We start from the raw sequence: 24,017 nt of genomic DNA on the forward strand, positions 1-24,017 counted from the left end.
TCTTGATCTTTTTGTGAAGTATAACAAATTTATGCTTTCTTGGGGGCATTTTGGGGGATTTGATTAGATCCCTCTTAAAATATAGTTGGTGAGGAACTTCAGGAAGATAAAATCTAGTTGATTTCAGAGAAACTGTGTAGGTATAGCTGGGAAACAGAAACCAAAGACCCATACCTGGAAAAGTAGGCCCAAAATAGGATTTTTGAGGAGGGAAGCTAAATCACTTACTCAGATACAGGCATCTAGCCAGCCATATAAATGGAAGGTTCTAGGGTATACTACTCAATGCACTGAAAAATTAGCATGCAGCATATGAGAAATCTTGATAGTGACAGCTCAGGTTATCAGTCATGTAAATGGAAATACCTAATAGCAAATAAAATAACACTATTTCCAGCTAAAATTTTCACCCACATCAGGGGTTGTTTACCACCTGCTTCATTATGCATAGTGAATACAGAGTAGAATGCTGATAAAACATGATTCATCATTACTGATATGGTTACCATTAGGTAAATCAATGATTGATAAATCTATTATTTGCTCTCATTAGTTAAACCCTTTTCCTTTCTCCATGACACACAAATTGTCAATAATTTACTGAGTAAGTAAACTTAAACAACAATATCAGGCAAATCCAGAAAAGCAATTCAGATCAAAAAGAAGGCAGGGGTAGATATAAAGAACTTTGAACATCAGTATGGTTTTATGTCTAGTATCCACTTTCAAGATTCACTTTTTCTTTATTTCTAAGTATAGCAAAGAAAATCTAGAAACATGCCAACAATCATTTCAGAAACACTCAGAGGAATTAACATATTTCACTGTATACTCTGTCTTTAGTTCAATGCTACACCTGCATATTGTCAAAGCTTTCAAAGTAACTGTTCAAGTGACACTTGATTGCCTGAGGTATTACAGGTACTCTTCTCACTCCCCATCCCCACGATTGTCCTTTACTTCTTCAACATTCAAGCTTAACAACATTGAGATCAATTTATCAACCAGGTTACCAATATGACCCATGACAAATTTAAGAAAGAAAAAAAAAGGAATACTGTATACAGGGGAAATACTGTGACCTTTGGAATGGAAAAGCAGAGAAGGAAGGAACTAGGAAACTTAAGAATGAGGAAAAGGGGAAAGAAAAGGCAATAGAAATTACCTCCAAAACATTCATTTCACATTTATCCTCCTAAAAAGATCTTTGTACCTTTGCAATAATAACAGAATTTATGTTGTAAAATATTCTCTAAAATATGTTTTACAAACAATTTTGGAAGAGCATAATATTTCTCTTTTACAGATCATTGATTTCATAAAGATTTCCCCTCATGAACGTAAGTGGGCCCAAATGCAAATCAACAGTACTTAATGTTCTACAGACTTTGATTAGTCTTGGAGGTGTATATTTTCTAAAGTACGCTTTCATTAGATGTGCTCCTCTTCATAAATCATTTAAAGGGCATCCTCACACTATCACACTAATTCCCAAAGGTCAATCACCCCAGGATACCTCTAATGACCTAAAAAGGGTATGTAATGAGCATCAGCAATAATTTTCTAAGTAGAACTCATTTTAGTTTACATTATTTTTAAAATAAATATTATCACTTTCAAGGAAGGTAGACAATCAGAATTAAACCAGCAAGAAAGAGGTGTAATAATCAACAAGAAGCGGGCATCAAAGGACACAGGTGCAACGCCTTAACTGGGAATTTATAAGTCATAGCTCTCTGACTTACCAATTCAAATACTTTATTGACTGCCTCTGTCTACATGATACTGCTCTTTCATACAGGCAATCTATCCCATCCTTATTAGTTTATCCATGCCAGTTCTGACAGTGTATGGCTAAGGGGCTAGAACATGGTCATTGGACCTATGACATTCCTTCCAAATCTACTCAAATAGGGGCAGGGAAAGACAGAAGGGAAACTTGAGGTTAGCTAAACAGTAGATGTCAAAAGGAAAAAAGAAATTGTGCTGTATATTAAATGTTACAGAGGCAAAATTACCAACATGAGAGCAAGCAGAAAGACCTTTCCTTAAATTTAATAAGGCAGAAAATGTAACCCTTTCCATTTTAAATAACAACATCTTACATTACAGTGATGTTGACAAGCCAGCATGGAAGGCCAGTAATCCCAGCACTTTGGGAGGCCGAAGTGGGCAGATTGCTTGAGTCCAGGAGGTCAAGATCAGCCTGGGCAACATAGCAAAACCCAGTCTCTACAAAAAATACAAAAATTAGCCAGACATGGTGGTGTGCAACTGTAGTCCCAGTTCTTTGGAAGGCTGAGGTAGGGGGATGGCTTGAGCTTGGGAAGTGGAGGCTGTAGCAAGATGGTGCCACTGCACTCCAGCCTGGGCATCAGACTGAGACCCTGTCTTAAAAAAGAAAAAAAAAAAAGAAAGAAAGAGAAAGCCAGCATGCTTTCTTAGCCCTGCCTACTGCCAAAATATTCCCTCAGCAGTAAGGTGCTGCTTCCATATTTGTGATTGCAAAAGGAAGCTAATCAAAATGAGTTTTTTAAAAAAAATCCTGGGAATTCAAAATAATTAATGTGTTGCTTCAAAAAATAGTGATGAATTTTGATGTTAAGCAGCCAATGCGTTTACCTTATCAATATTTCACAGGTGTATTGCCATGAAAATTTAAGAAATTATCTATTGCTGGCCTTCCCAGAATTCTTTTTCATCTTTTTCAGAATCTCTTACCAATTAAGTTTCCCCTTCCTTAAGGTGTTTCCAGAGAAATTTCTTTAAATGATTCTGCTTTCTACATGGAAGACATTCTAACTCTGACATTTGTATTTCTACTTTGAAGTCTGCTCTAGGAAAGTTTAAACTCATGCATATGGGGAGAGGATGGCTGTGTCTTAATGAGAAACTAGATCATCCTGCCTAAGACTCTATCAGCAGGCTGTCTGGATCTACTGAGCTGTTTTACCAGAGAAAGTCTTCCAGCAAGATGGTTTATGTGCATGCTGTTAAAGGAGTGAACCTCTCAGTGAAGTCGCAATTATCTACGACCCATGACTAGAAAGGAGCCAAACAAATTAGGCCTCACCAACAACTGTCTCCTGCAAGGCTGGGACCAGCCACAGCTTTAACAAAGAGAAGGGTCCTCAACCTTCCCTCCTCTGTTTGTGGTGCAAGGATTGGTAAAAGGAGTCCCTGAAGAAAGGAGCACTTTGAATATTTCTCTTTAAAACATATCTCTACTATGTCTGAGAGTGTTCCTTACAGGATTGTTACACCACAGGGCCCATGTCTACTGCATGCTCCATAAACTCAGAAAAAGGACCACATGTATTGGTATTCTAAGAATATGACAGATCCAGATGTAATATAAGAAACATACATCTATACATATGCAAACATGCATAAATATATCTATGTATGTATGTATACACATACGTAGAGAGAGGAGAGAGATTAAATAGAGAGAGGGAGAGAGAGATTAACTGAGTGATCAATTAATTCAAGAAAAATGAATTAGAAATATCATAAAATGTCCATCATGAGAATGGTCAAACAAATGATGACATAGTTACATAATGGAGAAAAACAGGAAAAAAATTGTAAGCATGCCTACTCTATGTCAGGTGTTTATACATTATCTTATTTAAATCTCCCCATCAATTATCCTTTCAGGTAGAATCATTATCTTCAATATACAGAAGACTAAATGAAAAGCCCATCAAAGGTATTAATAAGGAAGTTGCCTTGGATCATGAGGCTGGTAAAGAGCAAAGCTGAGATTCACATGCAGGTGTTTTGATATCCTACCGTGTTTCTCCCACTGCATCCATCTTTCCCCCAAGATCTATATGTGAACTAGGTAAATCAATGGAATTGTCAATATAAAATAATTGTAAACAAAAAGCAAATCATAATGTAGATGTACTGATTTTAATCACATGAAATTTTATATGTATGCACTGAAAATGATAAGCAGGAGACGGACAGAAAAAAATGAAATTAAAATCGTCAGAATTTGTTCTTCCTACTAAGTTACTTAAGCACTCAAGAAAATCACCAAAATTAGCTCCTCAACGCATGCCTGTTCCAAGCGAATTAAAGTTAAGAAAATTCTGTTAAAGGCTGAATGCAGCTAGGCCAGGTTAAGACAGAGAAACACCTGATCCTTTCTGAAATTCCCAGCTCCTTCAGCACCAAAGTGACTGGTAGAAGGATGAAGTATATCAAAGGATGGAATTTCTGTAAGTCTAAAAGCTTGGAGAGCAAGTTCATATCTTGGCAGAAATCTCCTTTTCTTAAAATTAGCAACTTATACCATATAACATTCTTTGAATTCTTCCTTCAACAAAAATAATTTAATTGAGGGAGATTCCTTCTGCAGTGGCTTGGCCTAGAGAGCATCTATCACCTGCAGTTGAAGAGAAATACTTTATAATCTTCCCTTCTTTTTCCTCTCCCCAGATTTGGGGGCTACACTGTTGCTTAATGGAGTGGCCAAAACCAAAGCATGAGCCTCACTTGGGCCTTCTCACATCATGCTGTAACTTGCAGAAATAACCAGCAGTGAGCCTTGAGTGTTGGCGCTCCTTCCTCCAAAGAGTAACTGGGAATTCACAAGAATAACTGTCTTTCCAGAGACAAACTGAGAAAAGGCTCACCAAGTGTGCAGTCTTCCTGTGCTCAAATCCATGAGCTGAGAATTGAGCAAGAGGCCACTTTTATCTTGCCCCTTGGTTCTTTCATTTTTATAATACACAGTTATGTATGTCTTCTAATTCAGCAAAAAGAATGAAATGTTGACAAAGGTTGAGATTGTTTTTAAAAAGAAAACAGCCTATAAATACAATTCATACTGGTGTCAATTTCTTTATGAAAAGCATTTCCTACTAACAAAAAACATGGAAATCAAAGTTCCCCAACTGGTTTCCCTTAAAACCTCTGTTTTGTTTTAAAGTTAAATAATCATAATCTCCCTTGGTTCTCTTTTGTTTTAAAACTCCCCCCTATTTCCTCTCTTCTTAATTTTTATCTTTACTACTAATAAAGTATCCTGGTTCAAGAATCTAGGAAGATGCTTGAAACAACTACAATAGGATTAGCTCATAACATTAAATTTGAGAGTAGTAATTTGACCCATAATTAATTCAAATCTTCCTAATAACTATACAGAAAAAAAAAAATCAGTTAGCTAACATGGCTGATCTCATTATTGGCTTCCAGTTACAGCCCCAAAGGTTTGATAATAAGGACATCTATTGAGATTTTTAAAACAAGTCAGTCACCCTATTAAAAGCATTGTATGTATTATCTTATTTAGTGCTCAAAAACATTCTAAAAAGGAATTGTGAGGACGTTATTGTTGTTCCCATTTTAGAGTTGAAGAAACTAGAGCAAAGAGAAGTTGAATAACTTGTAGGACAAACATCCCTTATCTAGTAAATAGGGAACTAGAGTCGAATCCCACACAGTCTGGCTCCAGAACCCATGGAACTACCACACCATCACTGGTGCAGACTGCTATGGCCATTCAGCGGGCTCCTATATCTGTAAGCCACTGATCTCAAACACAAACTTAAACTCACATCTCTCATCATTTTCACTGCTTCCCTGGTCCTCCCGAGTCTTCTGGCACACATTGCTAGCCTTCTTTTGATGTACACCAAGACATTGGTGTCTCGTCCTGAAGAGGGAGACATAAAACACCAAAATTAAAAAAAAAAAAAAAAATACAGAGGCCCATTTGCCTTGCCCCTAAAGGAAAACTCCAGAGCATTGACAATTTGTTAACCGTAGAATCAATATAGAGTAAAGTAAAAGTACTTAAACTCCCAAAAGTCAAATCATGTGACTGATTACCTAATCCATGCTTTTGAGTTAGGATGTTAAACATTTGATAATAAATAAAATCATCTGCCAGCAAGTGCTGCGAAAATGAACATACCCACATTGTATTCGGTTTACAAGAAAGAATTCCACATTCTTCAAGTGTGCATTCTTTTGGTAAAGATGCAGAGGTGAATCTCCGGTTGCATCCTGATGAACTATTTTTTTTTCATTCTTGACATTAAGTCTGGAGAAGCCTCATCTTGAACCTCTGCTTTATATTATTTTTTTTCCCTAACACTAGTGACATCATAATCATCTCCAGGTCCCCAAAGCAGTTGATTTTAGATGGCAATATAACACATTCCAGATATGACAATAGAATATGCAACAAAATGAAAAACTACCCTAGTGTTAGAGAAAGAATTGACAAGCTAAATAGTTATAATGATAGTCAGTAAAATGACTCTTAAAAAGTACATTAACAATTTCTCATCTTAATCTTTTATTTAATTATATGTCTTTTTGGATATGTTTCCAGACCAGTGAGAACATGCATGTGCTTAATCCTCGATAAAGTTACAATGTTTGAGAAAAATATGACACACCTGTTATAGATTAAGCACATGTATAATATGCAGCTATTAAAAGATGTTAAGACTAAAGTCCTAATATTTCAAGTTTTAAGCAATGAGAACAAGATGTGTGCTGAAAATCTGCCAAGTACCTACAAATAATTTTTAAAATGTGATTATATTTTTGGATAGATTCAGGCAACAGGTTGAAAGGATTTAATTTAGAGAAGAAAAGAAAGAAAATTTAAGTTGTATTACAGGTTATGTAATTTTACGTATTGATTTCCATTTAGTTCACAAAATGCACATGTCTTCAAAATGTATTGCATTACACTAAAATACTTTTTTTTTATTAAAAAGACATAGATGGTGATTAGAGACTTTATTAGCATACATACGCTACAGAATAAAAATAAAAACCTAGGTATTGATATGGTACAGGTGTGGACATACTCACATATATGCAGGCTATAATGCAAAGATCTTGCTGGCACCTTAGTTATGGGGACTAATGCAGTCAGTTTATACACCAAATCCAAGTTTAACATTAAAATTTAATTTTATAATCTCAAATATGAAGGACATACATCCCTACTCTCTAAGTTTCAGGAGGGAGAAACTAAGTGAGAAACAAAATAACTTTGCGAATTTTGGTTGGACCATAGAAATACTCTCAAATTTTGGTTGGACCATGGAAATACTTACTCTCTTACCACAAGGACTGCTAAATTTCTGTTTAAACAACCAACAAACTGATGAGTTGAGGGGCTCAGGAAATTCCAGAAACAATCTGGTTGTTTTGCATCTATACTGTTCCCCGCCTCCAAAATGTCATTGACTTTCAGTTTAGTAACTGAAGTGAAAGGACTCAGATTTCAAAGTTATCTTAAATTTAAAAGGGTATTTTTTTCCTTTTTCTTGTTTAAAAAGGCATTATTTTTAATACAAAAAAGATAAGTAGGAGCTCATGGCTCCTTCTCTCTGGAAGCCAATACCAATGTTTCTTACATAAGAGATAAATGCTGATAACAATCATCAATAACTGTTATGTTCTTAATTGTCCTATTTCAATCCATGTTGTCGAAGATCTGTAACATAAAATCTTTGCTAACACTTTAGCTAATTTAAATCCTGTTTCCCAACTGGGTCTTAAAGTTATGAGCAGAAGCAACTGATGAACAGAAATATGTAAGCATTCAGGAGGGGAAAAGGTTACCATTAAAGGTTACTGCCATTTATTTCTGGGGTTAGGAATCTATGGGCAGGAAAGAGAATGTTAATATAAACAGTAATGAAGCTATAAGTTAATTATATACTAACTATACTTATAGGAAAGAAGTATTTTAAAAAAGCAAAAGCGAATTTTTCTCAGGTCTAGGAGAATCATATTTTGAATTGGACTAAAAATTTGCTCTGATGAATAATTTTTACAAATCTGATCCCCCAATGCATCAACCTGGAGGAAACCTTACTATGTTGGGCTTCATACTGGGATCCATGATGCTGTAGCTGCTGAGAACGTCGGTAACAGCCATCTCCAGCCTTCAGGGCCTGCTTAAATAGTTTTTCTGCTTCAGCAATGGTTGTTGCTTCCTCTTCAGCCAACAGAATATAAGCAGTTGCACACCTGTTCATCCAGATAATAGCCACCATCAATTACAAAGCCAAGGACCCGGTAATAGACTGTGGGAGCTCATGCAGAAAGGCAAGGAGTTACGCCAAAACATGCAGAGTGGCCAATTGGTTCATGCACTTGGTTTGTAGTTGCTGACACAAAATAATGGTACAAAAGAAACGTCTATATTTCAGCTTGAGAGGTAGGATGCATGGTGTTAGGAGCATGGGGCTCACGTATGGACTCCACCCTTTATTAGTGTGTCACGTTGGGCAAGTTCTTACTCTGCCTCCCTGATGGAGAACAACATGGAATCTTTGTTCACAGTGTTGTTGTCAAGGGTAAGTAAGGTGATGCATGTAAAGTGCTCAGTACAGTAGCCAGCATGTGGTTAAGTGCTCCATAAATGTCAGCTTGCGATGGTGATAACAGCTGTTATTAAACAGTTCCTTCCAACACTCAAAGTTAGAGGTGCTATATGCAGGTTTACTTTTGTTAACTAAACACAGATTCTCTTCAATCTAAGGATTTGTTCAGGATAAGAAATTCATTAAATCAAGTTATTCATTGAAAAAAAACACACAGTGCTTCAACATCTCTTTACAGTTAGCACTGACTTTCTGCTTCAGGAAGAACCTACAAGTAGTGTTATTTCTGAAGAGCTCAAAATCTGACTCGGCCACAATAGCTAACAAGAGTTAAATCTCATGCCTTCAATAACAACAACAACTACCACTTGTTGCTCAGTATATCTTAAGCACTGTACCAGGCACTTAATATACATCATCTCATGTAATCCTTTCAACAACCCTCTAAAGTATGAAACCAAAAGGATAATTAATGAACAAGGGGAGTTCTTGGGAATTTAAACCTTCCAAAGCATATAAGGAACAATCCACTGCCAAAGAAAGGGAATGTAACAGGGAAGTGGTGAGGGTGTAACAGACCACACAGGTCCTGCACCCATCCCTTCACTCTCCTTCTCCACTGCCTCACTTGTGGCCATTTCCCTACTTATTTCCATCAGACCACAAGAGAGAAAATAAACAGAAAAGTAAAACCAAATGTTACTTTTACTGTCAACAAACTGCAATAGCCAGCTAGGAAAAGGAGGCTGAACTTCACAGCTAATGTGAGATTTGGGGCTACTAGTTAATCTTGGCCTTAAGGAAGGGTCTGTAATTCTTTAGCCAATCTCTCTAATTTCAGGGAGGAACTATCAATGGGGCTTTAAACAATGTGGTGAGGTAGGGAGAAAAATGCCCAGAAAAAAAGCTGCAAAACCAATTTCTACAGATGGCAGCATCCATGACTTGGAAAGAACCATAATGATGCTGAAACTACTCAAGTGATTCACAGGAGAAAATAACTGGGACAGGCATCAGAAGAAATGCTTAAGGCTCCAGATGCCGACGTATAAATATGAGGCAAGGGTAATGAAGTGAAAATTGAGATTGTAGTACTGAGTGGTAGATACAGTATCAGAGGAATTACCTATAAGATTGTAGGTGTTGGGCTGGGAACCCAAGAATGGTTGGGGATAGCTTGCTTGCTTTGCTTATTTATATTTCAAACGGTATTCTTAGGAGGAGAGGCAGAGTAGCCCTACTGGCCAAGAAACATACATCTATGTGGAAACTCATGAATTTGGGGTAGAAACATGCTAAGAGCTTGTGAGTGAAGGAAAAAGGAAAGAGCAATAGAAGTGCTAATGGTTGGGGAGTACAGAACAGACTGCTCAGCTCGATGGAAGATATAGATGATGCATCCTTGTCACAACACAATACACATACAGAAGCAAGAAAGTGTGGTGATGGGGGTGTCAACCATCCAGATATCCACTAGAAGTCTCAATTGGTTAGAAGTAGGGCACCCGACAGGTTCTTGACTTACTTTGGTAACAATTTTATCTCCCAGATGGTAGAGGAAGCAATTAGGGGAACTTCAACTCTGGACCTAATTCTGACCAAGAAGAAAAAAATAGTTGGTAAAATGAAAATTGATAGGAACATTCAGAGAGAGTCACTATGTCATTTCAGAATTCATGGTAATCAAAGAGGGGAAGGTGGACTTCAAAAAATTCAAAGAAAAGAGGCATGATTCAATGGCATGAGACTCAGAAGGAAAATGGCTTAAGAGGGTTGAGCAGCTTCCAAATGTTCAACTGTAACTGCAATCACAAATGATCATCTCAGGAAGAAAAGACAGGCAGCACTTAACCACTATGGCTTCACAGAGATTTCTCCCAGGTCAGATTTTTAAAGGACACACTTTAAAAGATGGAAAGAGGGCATGTAATGATGGTCTGTAAGAGAGTGGAATGAGCTTATAAGAATAATGTCAGGAGAGCTAAAATTCCAAATTAGCTGAAACTTGCCAAAATAATAATAATAATAATAATAATAATAAAGACAAAATAAAATACTAAAGACAACCATTTATTCCCTGTTTTAAAATCATGTTTAATGCCCTATCACCATCCCCATGTCACAAAAGCAAATAAGCAAAAAAAGACAAACAACACAACATCAAAACAAGGAAGTTTATTGTTAACAGCAGTAGATAATAAAGAAAAAGCAAATCTCTCTCCCTCCTATTTTGTTCCTGGCTTCTCTATCAAGGAGAATGACTGTCAGACTGAAAAAGGGGAGAAGAAATTAAACTCTAAACTGGGTAAAAAGATGTAAGACAGCAAATAACTGATCCATTCTAAATGAATTACTGGACTGGATGGGCAAATCCCAGGAAACCAAAAGACCCTGTAGGCAGGCCATGGAATTGCTCTCTGTGGATAGTTGAGGAATCACAAAGAATGGAAAGGTGCTAGAAGATGAGATGATAAATGTAGCATAAATTTTCAAAAAGGGGAAGAAGGCAGACTTCCCAAACTACAGAACACAGTGATTTGGAAAGATACTCTAATGGATTATTAAAGGGATGGTCTCCAAGCACTTTAAAAAGAAAGTAGTGACCACTGGAAGCCAGCTTAAATTTACTAAGAGTAAATAAATCAGATTGTGCTAGCTTAATTTACTCTAATAGATTTACTATAAATTTCAGATCCATAGCTACAGTTGGCATTCTTGAGATCCAAATGGAGAAATATGGGCTGAGTCACAGTGTAACTGGGTGGCTTAGTAATTGAGTGAACAATACAAAAGATAGTGATTCATGAAGACATGAACCTGGAGGGTAGTTTCTATATGTCATGTCACAGGGCTCTATTCCTGGCCCTCATATTTTTCTCAGAAACATGGATGACACACAGAAGGCAGGTATATCAAATTTATAGATGACAAGAAACTGGAAAATAAATATGTTGTATGACAGAATCAGAAACCACAGATCAACTGGTCACAATGGCAGGATTTCCAACTCTAAAGACAATTTGTTTTTTCCCTAAGACCTCTGAAGAAGATTCTGTAACCTTCTTCAGAAAAATCATAACATAGTTTAACAATGACCACTTGGCAAGGATAGTGTTGAGGTGATTCAAGCACCAGATGGGTGGTTGAGCTAAATGACCTTTAAGGTCTCTGCCAACCCTGAGTTTTTATGACTCCAACTTTAAGAATCTTTCTCATTTTCTGAGATCTCCAGAAGAGATTCCCAGCCTTCCTTGGTAACCCATAGAATGTTTAACAACACTCAAGACAGAATTTCCTCTTATCTTTGTCTTACTCTTGAAATATTTTCTAAAATTTTTTTTCTTTTTACCTTTAGGTTGTTATTATGTTTTCCCCACTAGCAGAAGTTCTACTAGAAAATGTTATAATGCAGATGAGCATTGTACATCTGGAAAAATTTCCCTGTCAAAATGTTTTAGATATGTAAAGAATTATATTTATTTTATATCCTCACAATATCCTAGGGATAGCCCTTCAAGAATTTAATTTAGGATCATAGCAAAGTCACTCAATTTCTCTCTAAAATGACTAAAACCACCTCCACATGGCTGTCCTTCATTTTTAAAAAACTTTGTTTAATAAAGTAATAACTCCCCAAATAATCCTCCAATTCAAATGCAGTTTAAGTATCCTATCAATGGCAACTAAATATATTCTGCAAAGGATGAGATTTCCTTTTTAAAAGCAAGATTTTCCCCCACTTACTCATTTATCTCCAAGGCTTCATGAGCTGCAGAAATCCTGGCTTGGGGGTTTCTCTCTCTCCAGGCTTTCTGCATTACTATTTAAGAAAAACAGAAAAAACCAAGTCAATACATATAATTATGTAGACTCAGTAGAGGACAAGAGCTAAATTAGGACCTTCAGCTTAAATTACAAGAAAATATTTCATTACTAAGAGGGTTAGCCAAAATCTCCAAAGTCACATTAATGTATTAATTTGCTATTCCACTGTATTTCAACTGTTGATAGCAAAGCTTTTTTGCTCTCACAAAACTACAGGTTAAGGAAATCAAGAAAATGCACTCTAACAGAGATGTTGCCTGTCTTTTGCATATTAATGTCATTTGTTTCTGGGGAGCATACATTATTTTACACATTTTGAGATGAAATTGCTACTAACCTCTTCTTTCACTTATATACAACATAATTGGTCATTTTCCAAAGCACTTAATACAGGCTCTTGGTGACAGAACATTCTGAAACCATTTCAAGAATCATGTGTGGATCAGTAAAAAATGCTTAGGCTTTTGCTTAACATGTGTACTTATATCCCAAATTTACCTACAAACCTAGCTTTTATACATCAAAGCAGTTTCTGAACATACTGTGGGAAGCTCAACGTTTGGCAATATTTACTGTATGTTTCTACCATAGCAAAGAGTACCATTTTAAAAAGGAGTAACTATCTCTTTATTTATTTTATAAATTTGTATTTTATAAATTATTATTTTAGAGGCTGGGTGTGGTGGCTTACGCCCGTAATCCCAACACTTTGGCAGACCGAGGTGGGCAGATCACGAGGTCAGGAGATCGAGACCATCCCAGCCAACATGGTGAAACCCTGTCTCTACTAAAAATACAAAAAAATTAGCTGGGTGTGGTGGTGCTTGCCTGTCATCCCAGCTACTTAGGAGGCTAAGGCAGGAGAATCACTTGAAGCAGGTAGTCGGAGGTTGCAGTGAGCTGAGAATGTGCCACTGCACTCCAGCCTGGATGAGAGAGCAAGACTCTGTCTCAAAAATAAATAAATAAATAAATAAATAAATAAATAAATAAATAAATAAAATTATTTTAGAGTATGTAGAGTTCCCTTTTAAAAACAGTTTTTCACCAATTTACTTTGCATAAGTTTTATAACAAAAAAATTTCAGTTGAATTATTTGAAACTCAACTAACATACAATGAACACTAAACAATGTATTTGCTCGGATGGAAAAATACATCTGGACTCCAACAGCCAAGGCCATGACGCCAGTTGATGCTAGTGAACCCATAAATTTGCAGATGAAAGTCACCAAAATATATTCATTAATCATTTGAATCCGGTGAATTCCAATTTCTACTTTGAATATCATAAAAGAGATAAGACCCTTCATGCTAACTCAACCAAGAATTTCATTAGCTTCATGTAAGATTTATACTTCTTTAAAATATATAAAACCAACTGTGATTTTTTTTAAAATCATGATTCAAATTATAATGAGGAGACTTATTTCTATATCAATACTTCATTGTGATAAAGGTTTACTTAATTATTTCAGATTTCTGGGTTCTTAGTTAATCAACAATATTTTATTCATTGGCATGTTACAGAGTAGGTATTGTAAAAGCAGAAATCTTGATACTTAAGCCAAAAAAACCCTCCTACTCAGAAGGATGTATGGATTTTTCATACTTGCATCTGCGGGACGCAGATGGTCCGAGTCACAAGTAAAGAATGTCTGGTGGTCCTGGGCAGAGAGATTCATGTCATAGTAAGTAAGAGGCTCTCGTCCTGTCACCCAAGTATACCTGCCAAGGTAAAATAAGATGATTAGACACTTTTGAGAGAGAAAAGCCAAGACCTATAAAATACTAAGCCGCAGAGGCATTGAAATATAGACCATTAACTGAATACTGAAATAGCTTTGCTAATGAATACAAAATATTTTTAAAATCATCTTATTCTCCCTTCAGGAATTATATCAGTCAAAAGAAATAAACATTTTTCCCTGTACTTTTGTCTTAAAATTTGCTAGCCATTGCTAATGAAAATCTTCCCTAATTCATATTATGAATAGACACTTTCCTAAAGCTATTAAAATTCTAATTTGCCTAATTATTTTGCTAAACTAAATTTCAACATAATTTCTATGACATCTCTATAACCATATAGAGGTAAACTTCAAAATGTTTTGACTGTATAATATATACTGAAAAGAATAACTGTTCAAAGAAAAACTCTAAAACTACACATTTTTTTACATTATCCCAAATCTAGTGCTAATATGTTTATAAAACAGAAAAATCAAAACATTTGAGCATAGTATTAAAAAATGGATGCACTAAATAGACTGTTACAATGACCCCTAAATGAACCAGCAAAAACATTTGCTGCTGTCTTTGCTCTCTGAACCAGACCCATTTGTTTCCCAAGCTGTCAAAATGCTTACCGATTATATTCAGCACCCCTAAATAAATTTAGTGGATTTCGCCATACTTTGCATTCTGCAACAAAGAGAAATGCGAAAATGTTACACGTAAGTTCAGTGACACTACAAGCTAATTAATTCAGCAAAACACCCTTCCTGGCCATTTGATAAGATAATTCTATTCTCTATCCTTTACATGGGAAGCAATGTGGAAAAACTCTGGGTGGTTAATCACAAAATGTGGTTCAGGCTCTGGGACTTTGGAAAGTTTTGCCTAATCTCTGTGGGCCTGAGTTTCCTTACTTGCCAAATCAAGGTACATGCCAAAATCAGCTAGTTCATAACTCCTATAATTATTTCAAGAGGTCCAAACTGATTCTATGAATTTACTTTCAAAACCTTATAGATAAAGTATAGGCAGAAGTAAAACTACTTTCTGTTAGTCTAAAATACATCTCACAATAATGTTGTACATGACAAGATAAGCTATAAAGTATAATATGCAAAGAGCTTACAGTCTTAATTTGGGTTCATGCTAACACTGATTTTATGATAATTTACCAGTTTGTTTTGTCTTACAGGAAAGGAATAAGAAAATTAATAAGGTTACCATATTGTAGGGAGAAATGCGATGAAAAGAAATAGTTTCAAAGCATTTTAATATCGTTTACTTACATAGATACATGTACTAATTATCATACTAATAGCATAATGTTAACATGTACTAATAGATCATATCTTTTCATGATACCAAGACCACAGAAATTTAGAACAAAAGGACTTTAACTTAGAAAAACCAATTATTAGCTTTAAGCCTGTGTTATAACGGTAAGCATATGACTAATAAACTACAATTCTTTTCAAATAGTCTATGATTAAGACTTTCTACTGATTCGGAATACTAGATTTTGGATGAATAAGATTTTATCAGAAAATAAAATCAGTTAATAGTATTCAAAACACCTATGTTTGTGTTTAACCAGCAAAAACCACAACCAACAATACATGTACTAAAAAGTGAGCAATTACTGTAGAAATCCAAAGGATATTAAAAGCCGCATGATGATTCATTAGGATTCTACCCTCAGTCCTAGTACATTCAACATCCTTCCATCCACTGAGCATTGATTTGAGCACTCACTGGAGGAATTAAGTAAGCCATCAATTTCAGCATAGTGTGATAATGGAGAACACAAAGCACTCTGGGAACATGTGTGTAATCTAACATTTGTTCAAATAATAAAGGATATACACATAACAGGAATACATGTTTTCATTTAAAGAAGATGCACTTATTTCTAAATTAGGGCAGGATCCCACTTAAAATAATGTTTATAAATAACGGCCCTATATTTTTTGTCACTTAGCTTAACCTGCCATTTAGGAAATGATTTTTGTCCACTTAATTTAGCACCTCTGAATTTTGTTCTTGAGACACTGAGATTTGATGGCTGTCACGTCATATGGCATTAACTAGAAAATGATGCTTCCTGTAATTACTTTTTCTCCCCTTAGAGGAATCACTAACATTCTGACTCCAGATCATGGCTTGAAACACACTGATGAGCCCAATAACCATAATCTCTGCCTTTATGGCTATTATAACCAGCTGGCCAACCACTGTCAACCCCTACTCAGAGAATCTCTTTTTTTTTTTTTTTTTTTTTGAGACGGAGTTTCGCTCTCATTACCCAGGCTGGAGTGCAATGGCGCGATCTCGGCTCATCGCAACCTCCGCCTCCTGGGTTCAGGCAATTCTCCTGCCTCAGCCTCCTGAGTAGCTGGGATTACAGGCACGCGCCACTGTGCCCAGCTAATTTTTTGTATTTTTAGTAGAGACGGGGTTTCACCATGTTGACCAGGATGGTCTCGATCTCTTGACCTCGTGATCCACCCGCCTCGGCCTCCCAAAGTGCTGAGATTACAGGCGTGAGCCATCGCGCCCGGCCCAAAGTGCTCTTCTTAAAGCTTCATGAATATTGCAAGATTTGTATCTAGCATAAAACAAACATGAATATAGACTTATGTATAAGGATGCTTGTGGTAGAATTATTTACTATAAAACAAGGACATTTGGGGAGATGCCTCTCCTCCAATGAATTTCATATGAAATATTAGTAAAAAGGCTACAGCAAATATTTTGTCTCCAACAAATACATTATTATACTACACGGAAAGATAAGCATTGTTTAAACATCAACAGACAAATTACAAAGAAAACTGTCTTCAATTAAAATTTCAACTCATATGTCAAGATGCAACTAAAATTATTTCTAAACAAAAAATAACTCCAAAGAGAAATCATGTATATACCTAAAGTATTCACTGAGCAGTATCTAAAGATGCTCTTTATTTAGGAAATGTCACAATACAGCCAGCAGGGGGTGCAGCAAACATTGTGAAATACTGCTTTTATGACTTCCATTAGAGAACTGAACTTAAAAAGAAATCCGTGTTAACATTGTGTCATATATGTGTGCTGTATTCAGTTTTTTAACTATCCCCAAAACTTAGAAAAAAGTATCTAAGTAATTATAACAGATGTAAACTGTTCCAAGTGAGAACAAAACATGTGAAGAAGAAGTACCTAAGAAATGTCATTAGGATGCCCTTTAAATAGAAGGTGTAAGACAGGTATATTTTTCACTTAAGAAACAAGCAACCTAGAGATCAAACATGAACACATGTCAAAGTTGTTTTGCTTTAAATTAGGTCACAGCTACATTAATTTCTTCTTTGTCACTCTGTTCCATAATCTTATCTTGACTGCAAAAACTCTTAGTCTAGAATCACTCTAGGGAACATACCTCATAAATATCAGGCTGCCTGATGGTTTAGTGATATGGACAACAGATGTAAATGCCAAGCATATTAGAATATGAAGATTTAAGTCAGGAAATTAAACTCAGATCTCCAGAAGGTAAGAGTTTCTTGTTTGTTCCTTTAAGGAATAAATTCCTTATTTCAAATCATATTTAAAATTTTACCTCCAAAAGGAATTTTCCATTCTCCATTAACATCAACAAATTTAGTGCCCTCAAGATGCACCAGAAGTTGATTGGGGCTTCATCAAGAGCTTGCTAATATTATTAATAATATAGTTAAAAATATGCCCTCGATACAACAAACATGCTCTCTATAGTTCCACACTCAGCAATGCACAGTACAGTCTCTACTCACAAGGGCTGACAGAAATGTTCCATCCTCAGCACACATGCAAGAATGAAATTTAAGAAAAAGGGCAGCAGCAATTATTGGAATAGCACTTGTTTAGTTCCGAAAGTCTGCAGAAGAGATTCACAACTTTGTCATAATGAGATCATTACAAGTTTCTGTGTGAGAGACAAAGAATCTAAAGAATAATGCTTACTATCTACAGGCTAAGTACTACAGCTAAGTACTAAGTCTAAAAGTAAGCTCTAATCCTTTTTTTTTTTAGCCCTCCCTCTCACTATTTCCCTACTAAAATCTTTCAACACAATCATACTTACTTCATGTATCTTCTTTCTTTTCTTTTTTTCCTTTTCGAGACCAAGTCTCACTCTGTTGCCAGGCTGGAGGGCAGTGGTGCACTCTTGGGTCATTGCAACCCCCGACTCCCTGGTTCAAGCAACTCTCCTGCCTCAGCCTCCTGAGTAGCTGGGACCACAGGTGAATGCCACCATGCCCAGCTAATTTTTGTATTTTTAGTAAAAATGGGGTTTCACCATGTAGGCCAGAATGGTCTCGATCTCTTGACCTTGCGATCCAACCACTTCGGGCTCCTAAAGTGCTGGAATTACAGGCATGAGCCACCATGCCTGGCCTATTTCATGTATTTGCATACTCAACTATTCTTCTAGAATGCCCGTCCTATCACTCATAAGACCGTGTGGTTTAAGCATGTATTGAGTGGCTAATTATGCATTAATCTCTAAATTAGGCCTTGGCTTACAAAAAAAAAAATAACAGCTTGTTTTAGAGGAACATTTAGCCTTGGCAGAAAAGTACAAAGGGTATTGAACTAACTGGCACCCATCTAAAGAAGCTCCACAGAGGGAAGAAATATTCTCAGAGAACCATAGACTTTTCCCTTTGTCACAATACTCAAGGGAAGAGAACTCAATTCTCATAAAACAAAACAAAAGGCTCTAAAGTCACAGGGCTTTTAATCACACAGAAAATATTACTCTACATCCAACTTAACTCTGAAAGCATGTTTCTAAAATTAAAAAAAAGACAGAAAATCCCTAGTCATAGGCACTTCAAAAGTTATAAATTGCTAATTCATGGCCCAGAAAATTTTCTTATACTAAAAAGTTACCACTTCTTCCCAGAATCTAAAGTATGGATAAGTACTTTATGACAATGTTATTACAAACAGTAGTAGCAGCAACTTTTGTTGTTGCTATGAGCTTGATTTTCATTGATAATTTCTATAAAGGGGCTTAAAGCTCAATTTATCTACATTCCTTACATAAATTAGTTAGGGGTATATATTACACCCTTTTTACAAAAGTAAAAAGTACAGAAAAGCTAATTTCCCTAAGGTCCATGATAAATGAGATTAAGGCCTAGTGTCCAGACTGCCCCACTCTTATCCATTATATGCAACAAACCTGTTAAACCCTGCAACATCATATTTTGAAAACATTTTGAGTCCATCAGTTAGATTTTTCACTAGAGAAACTGTTTTTAAAAATTCCCCTGGAAAAATTTAGAAACTTTTTAAAAACACTTTTAAAAATTTTAGTTCCAAAGTACAACAAAAAAGCATGCTAGCTAAAGTTTCACTGGATGTATTATGATAAAATTAACCCCAAGCCAGTCAATTTCTGACAAGTGATTGTGCATGTATTTATTAGCTTTGATATCTCAGAAATGAATACCCAATTCTCTACATTATTTAGATCAATTTAAAGCAATCATTATGAGTAAAACTATCTACATTCTTAAATAATTAAGCTTTAACTGTTCCATAACTTCAAAATGTTATTTTGAAACAATGATTAGAAGTAATCATTTTTGTGATTTCTTCAAATCACAAATCACATTTTTGTAGGCAGCTTTCAATTCAACAAATATGTTACTATCTCAAATGCTTTATGAAATAAGAAAATTTGTAAGTAAATGTGAATTTTAAGACCATTTTTTGGGTCTGCTATTCGAGATAATGTACTACGTTCTTCAAGAATACTGTTAAGATGGTTAAATCTTTCACAGCATCTTCCATACATTTCTCGTTGGTCATTTTTCACCTAAGTCAACCAATCCTACCAAATAATGTGGAAATTGCGAAATAATTTTATTAAATAAGTGTTCACTATCTACTAAAACTATTTTAGGTATTATCACCATTTAACTGGAGATCTTATTTGTACTAGAGCACAAATTTTAGCGGCAAAAGGTTTAAAAAAGATGTGACAAACACTGGCTAAGACAATCACTTTGAACACATCCATTAGATTTAAGTGAGTTTACCCTCATAGAGATTATTAAAGAGCAGCTCGAAAGGTCCTTGACATATAGCATTTTGCAATTGTGCTGAAGGATATATTTGAAATGCAAGCACTCAATGGCCTGGATATAAAAGAGTCACTCAGCTAGTGAGTAAGCCTGGCTAACCACACACCCATACCACCAAGTGACTGCCATTCTCTACAATCATATTTATAGAGAAATCAGATCATCTGGGCACACTGCCAAATGGCTATCCTCTGACTTGAAATTTCCACATGACCTCATTTAATATTCAAATGACTCTATGCAGTAGATATTACTGCTATTCCCATGTTTGCAGATTAAGATACTAAGACGTGGGAAAGTTAAACAACTTGCCCAACGTCACACACAGAAGATTAGGACCACATCTGTCTGACCCCAGAGCCAAGCTGTCAACCACTGGCAATCCTGCCACTGAGCTGTTCCTACATTAAGTCAGGTTAATGTCACTTCAGAAATAATGTCATTCACCGCAGTACAGAATTTTTCCAAAATTATTATTTTAATTCCTTAATAATTATGTTAATCTTGGTTTACAGACCTCATAGAGGCTCTGGACAAGGTCAATTCAGTTTTTTAAAGTATTTAAGAACTTAGACTGTGAAGTAACACTACCCAGTTATCCGCCATGTGACCCTGGGCAGATGACCACCTTTCTATACCTCAGCTTCCTTAACTACAAAAGAGAGATGATAATAATACCTGCTTCCTGGGGCTATTGTGAGGATTACAAGAGATAATATCATGTAAAGCTGATAGCAGACACTAAGAGTGGTAGTTATTATCATTGGAACCAAATGGCTTCCTATGGAGAAAATTATTTGTTCTAGTGTTAATGAGAATTTGGGATCTATAAAGGTCTTAAATATTTTTTTTTACTCTACCTGAATTTCTTCATCTCCATTGTTTTTATTATCTGTATTCAATCAGTGCTTAAATTGCTTCTAGTCCCATAATAAAATTGAAGAATTTAGAATATATACATTTATATAGAATTGTTAAAATTATCTAGAAATTGGAATATATATATATATATATGTATCTTCTGAAGATTAAATGAGATTAAAATGAGATTATTTGTGACAGAAACACAAATGACTATAAAGTTTGTTTAAAGATCCAGTTCTATGCAAGAGGCTATTAAAGTATCTTAGAGAATTTAAACTTGACTTTGGCAGGGATACTTTTCATGTGACAGAGCACTCTCCACTTTTCCCATTATCCTGAAGAAGGTAAACACTGCAAACCTTTGTCTTTATGGCATCTTATTTGAGAACGGGGCTGGGCACGGTGGCTCTCGCCTGTAATTCCAGCAGTTTGGGAGGCCAAGGCAGGTGGATCACGAGCTCAAAAGTTCGAGACCATCCTGGTCAACATGGTGAAATCCTGTCTCTACTAAAACTACAAAAATTAGCTGGGTGTGGTGGCAGGTGCCTGTAGTCCCAGCTACTTGGGAAGCTGAGGTGGGAGGATTGCTTGAACCTGAGGGGTGGAGGCTGCGGTGAGCCGAGATCATGCCACTGCACTCCAGCCTGGTGACAGAGCAAGACTCTGTCTCAAAAAAAAAAAAGAGAACAGGGCAAATTATCAAACAGATGTTCTCAGAAACCCAAATTCAGAATGTTTCTGGGCCCTTTTAAATCCCTATTCATCATCAGCTCATAAACTAAGCTGAATTAAGAAATGGCAGTGAGAAACATGGTGATGTGGCAGAATATATAAGCAGGATTTATTAGAAACTGCAAATTTGGGAGGAAAACAGCAGTTTAGCTCCCAAATAAAGCAAAACTAGTAAAAAGGAAACAAATGTTAACTTCAGCCAAACAATCTGAAGTTTGACTGAAGTAAGAAACTATATAATTAACTACATTTCTCCACTGGCCCACAGATAAAGATCACTGCAAATTTTGAGCAAGTCTGCATTCAGGCCATTTTGTACAAATCCAGAAGTTTAAAAATATATGCACAATCTGCCTGTAACCATAACAACCCTTCTCACTCCTCACTCCACCACCCCCATCCCAAATCGTTCTTAGGTAGGCCATGTTTTTCAGCTTCTATTCCAAACAAATTATTCCTTAGGGAAAGAGAATTGAATTTTAATATAGAACAATGTTTATAAACTGATATTTTCCATGTAGTCTTAGTTTTTTCGAGGATTTACTCAAATAATCAATAAAATACAATTACACTGCCTTTGCCAACATCCATGGGACTTTGTTAGCCATGTTGTATTTCATGTACAATTCAGCAAAGGGCCATCTTATGATGCTCCATGAAAAATCAATAGATTCACCTTCTGTTATTAAAGCAACAGTCGTTTTATTATTATGAAGGCAACGGGAATTTTTAAACAAGTTTAAGAAAACACACTAATAACCCTCAGATCTAGACCTTCTTGATACTTAGCATTTGAAATGAGACTATGAAATAGAAAGTGATTAAAAGTAGAGATAAATTCAGACAATGCACCTTTTTATTATTTTTCTTATTCAAAAATCAAAATCACCACAAAAAAACCAGAAACAGACAATAGTATTATACTGATATTTCCAAACTAACATACATGTTTGTTTAGCTGAGTCAGCCAACTATCAGAAGCCCAAATATCAAGAAGTGAGCAGACTGAGACCTAAATATACTTAGACAAAGTTAATTTTCATTTTTCTAAGGATAACTATTATGTTAGGATATCAGATAATAAATGCTATTATACAAGAAATGAATGGAAATATAGAATGCATAGTAGGCACTCAGTAAACACTAGTAGATATTAATATTAATTGAATACTAGTAGGCAATATTATCAAATTCGTAATGATATCCGAAAGCTCAGTCTTAGCCAGGCAAAAGATACAAACAAAAGTGAGAATTTCCACAGGTTATCCTCAGTAAATGAATTCATTTCTTCCATGATAATTGCGGAATCTTGTGTCTAACTAGATCTGACCACATCACTCCTCTGCTTAAAAGGTATCATTGGTTCCCATTCCACTGATGATAAAGCCCAGATTCCAGATTCCTTAGCACAGCACGAGCTGCTTGCCAACTTTGGCTTCTATCACATTGCAGTCCCTTTCCCATATGTCCTATTTGCTAGTCATATGAAGTCAATTTTTATTTCTTGAACATGCCATGTTTCTCATGACGCTATGCCTAGAAGTCTCCTTTTCCCTTAATAATCCATCCAAATCACTATCCAAATCAAATGTCACTTCCTGGGAAGCCTTCTCTGATAGTCTGTACACTATCTGTCTACTTCTGTTAATTTTTAATATTTTTACCTTTAGCAACACTTTTCAAATTGCATTTTAATTTTTAAGGTAATGGCTTTATTGTAGTATCTCTAGCATCTTGCAGTGTCTACTATTTCTTTGAAACTCAATGAATCAACGCATGAGTACATGCAAGGCCTGTACTTTCTCCTCTTATAAAACAGGTAAGAAGAATTTCCTAGCTCACTCTCTTCGTCAACTCAGTAAACATTTCCTAAATACTTCTTATGAACCTAGTCTTGTATAGGTTTTTATGAATATGATTTTTTTTTTGTTTTTGAGATGGAGTTTCGCTCTTGTTACCCAGGCTGGAGTGCAGTGGTGCAATCTCGGCTCACCACAACCTCCGCCTCCTGGGTTCAGGCAATTCTCCTGCCTCAGCCTCCTGAGTAGCTGGGATTACAGGCACGCGCCACCATGCCCAGCTAATTTTTTGTATTTTTAGTAGAGACAGGGTTTCACCATGTGAACCAGGATGGTCTCGATCTCTTGACCTCAAGATCCACCCGCCTCGGCCTCCCAAAGTGCTGGGATTACAGGCGTGAGCCACCGTATGAATATAATTTTTTTAAAGGCAAAGTTCTTATCCTCATGAAAAAACTCTGTCTATTGACGGAGACAAAGTGATGAGTGCTTTGGGTTGTATGAGGAAAACATACAAACCTATGGAAAACAAAGGAGGAGATCCTGACCCAAGCTGGGAAAAGTGGTTTGCTCCT

The 24,017-nt window shown here is 36.0% G+C and overlaps 1 protein-coding gene across 16 annotated transcripts in view; it reads right to left on the bottom strand.

The window, feature by feature from the left end:
* The window catches only part of ST7 (suppression of tumorigenicity 7), a 288,286-nt gene that overhangs the window by 85,244 nt on the left and 179,025 nt on the right, over window positions 1-24,017 (bottom strand). For 11 of the 16 annotated variants that reach the window (XM_012456973.2, XM_064374147.1, XM_012456981.2 and 8 more), the window contains 6 exons: window positions 14,564-14,618; window positions 13,807-13,922; window positions 12,114-12,189; window positions 9,895-9,963; window positions 7,859-8,013; window positions 5,571-5,668 (listed from right to left, as the gene is read on the bottom strand). In XM_012456973.2, the coding sequence (XP_012312396.2) occupies window positions 5,571-5,668; window positions 7,859-8,013; window positions 9,895-9,963; window positions 12,114-12,189; window positions 13,807-13,922; window positions 14,564-14,618 (569 nt within the window). The remainder of the gene's footprint in view (window positions 1-5,570; window positions 5,669-7,858; window positions 8,014-9,894; window positions 9,964-12,113; window positions 12,190-13,806; window positions 13,923-14,563; window positions 14,619-24,017) is intronic. The other 5 variants (XM_064374161.1, XM_012456975.2, XM_064374152.1 and 2 more) reach the window with 1 other exon arrangement.

This window comes from Aotus nancymaae, unplaced genomic scaffold (assembly GCF_030222135.1).
Source record: "Aotus nancymaae isolate 86718 unplaced genomic scaffold, 86718_ANA_hifiasm-v0.15.2.pri h1tg000002l, whole genome shotgun sequence".
Taxonomy (NCBI): Eukaryota; Metazoa; Chordata; class Mammalia; order Primates; family Aotidae; genus Aotus; species Aotus nancymaae.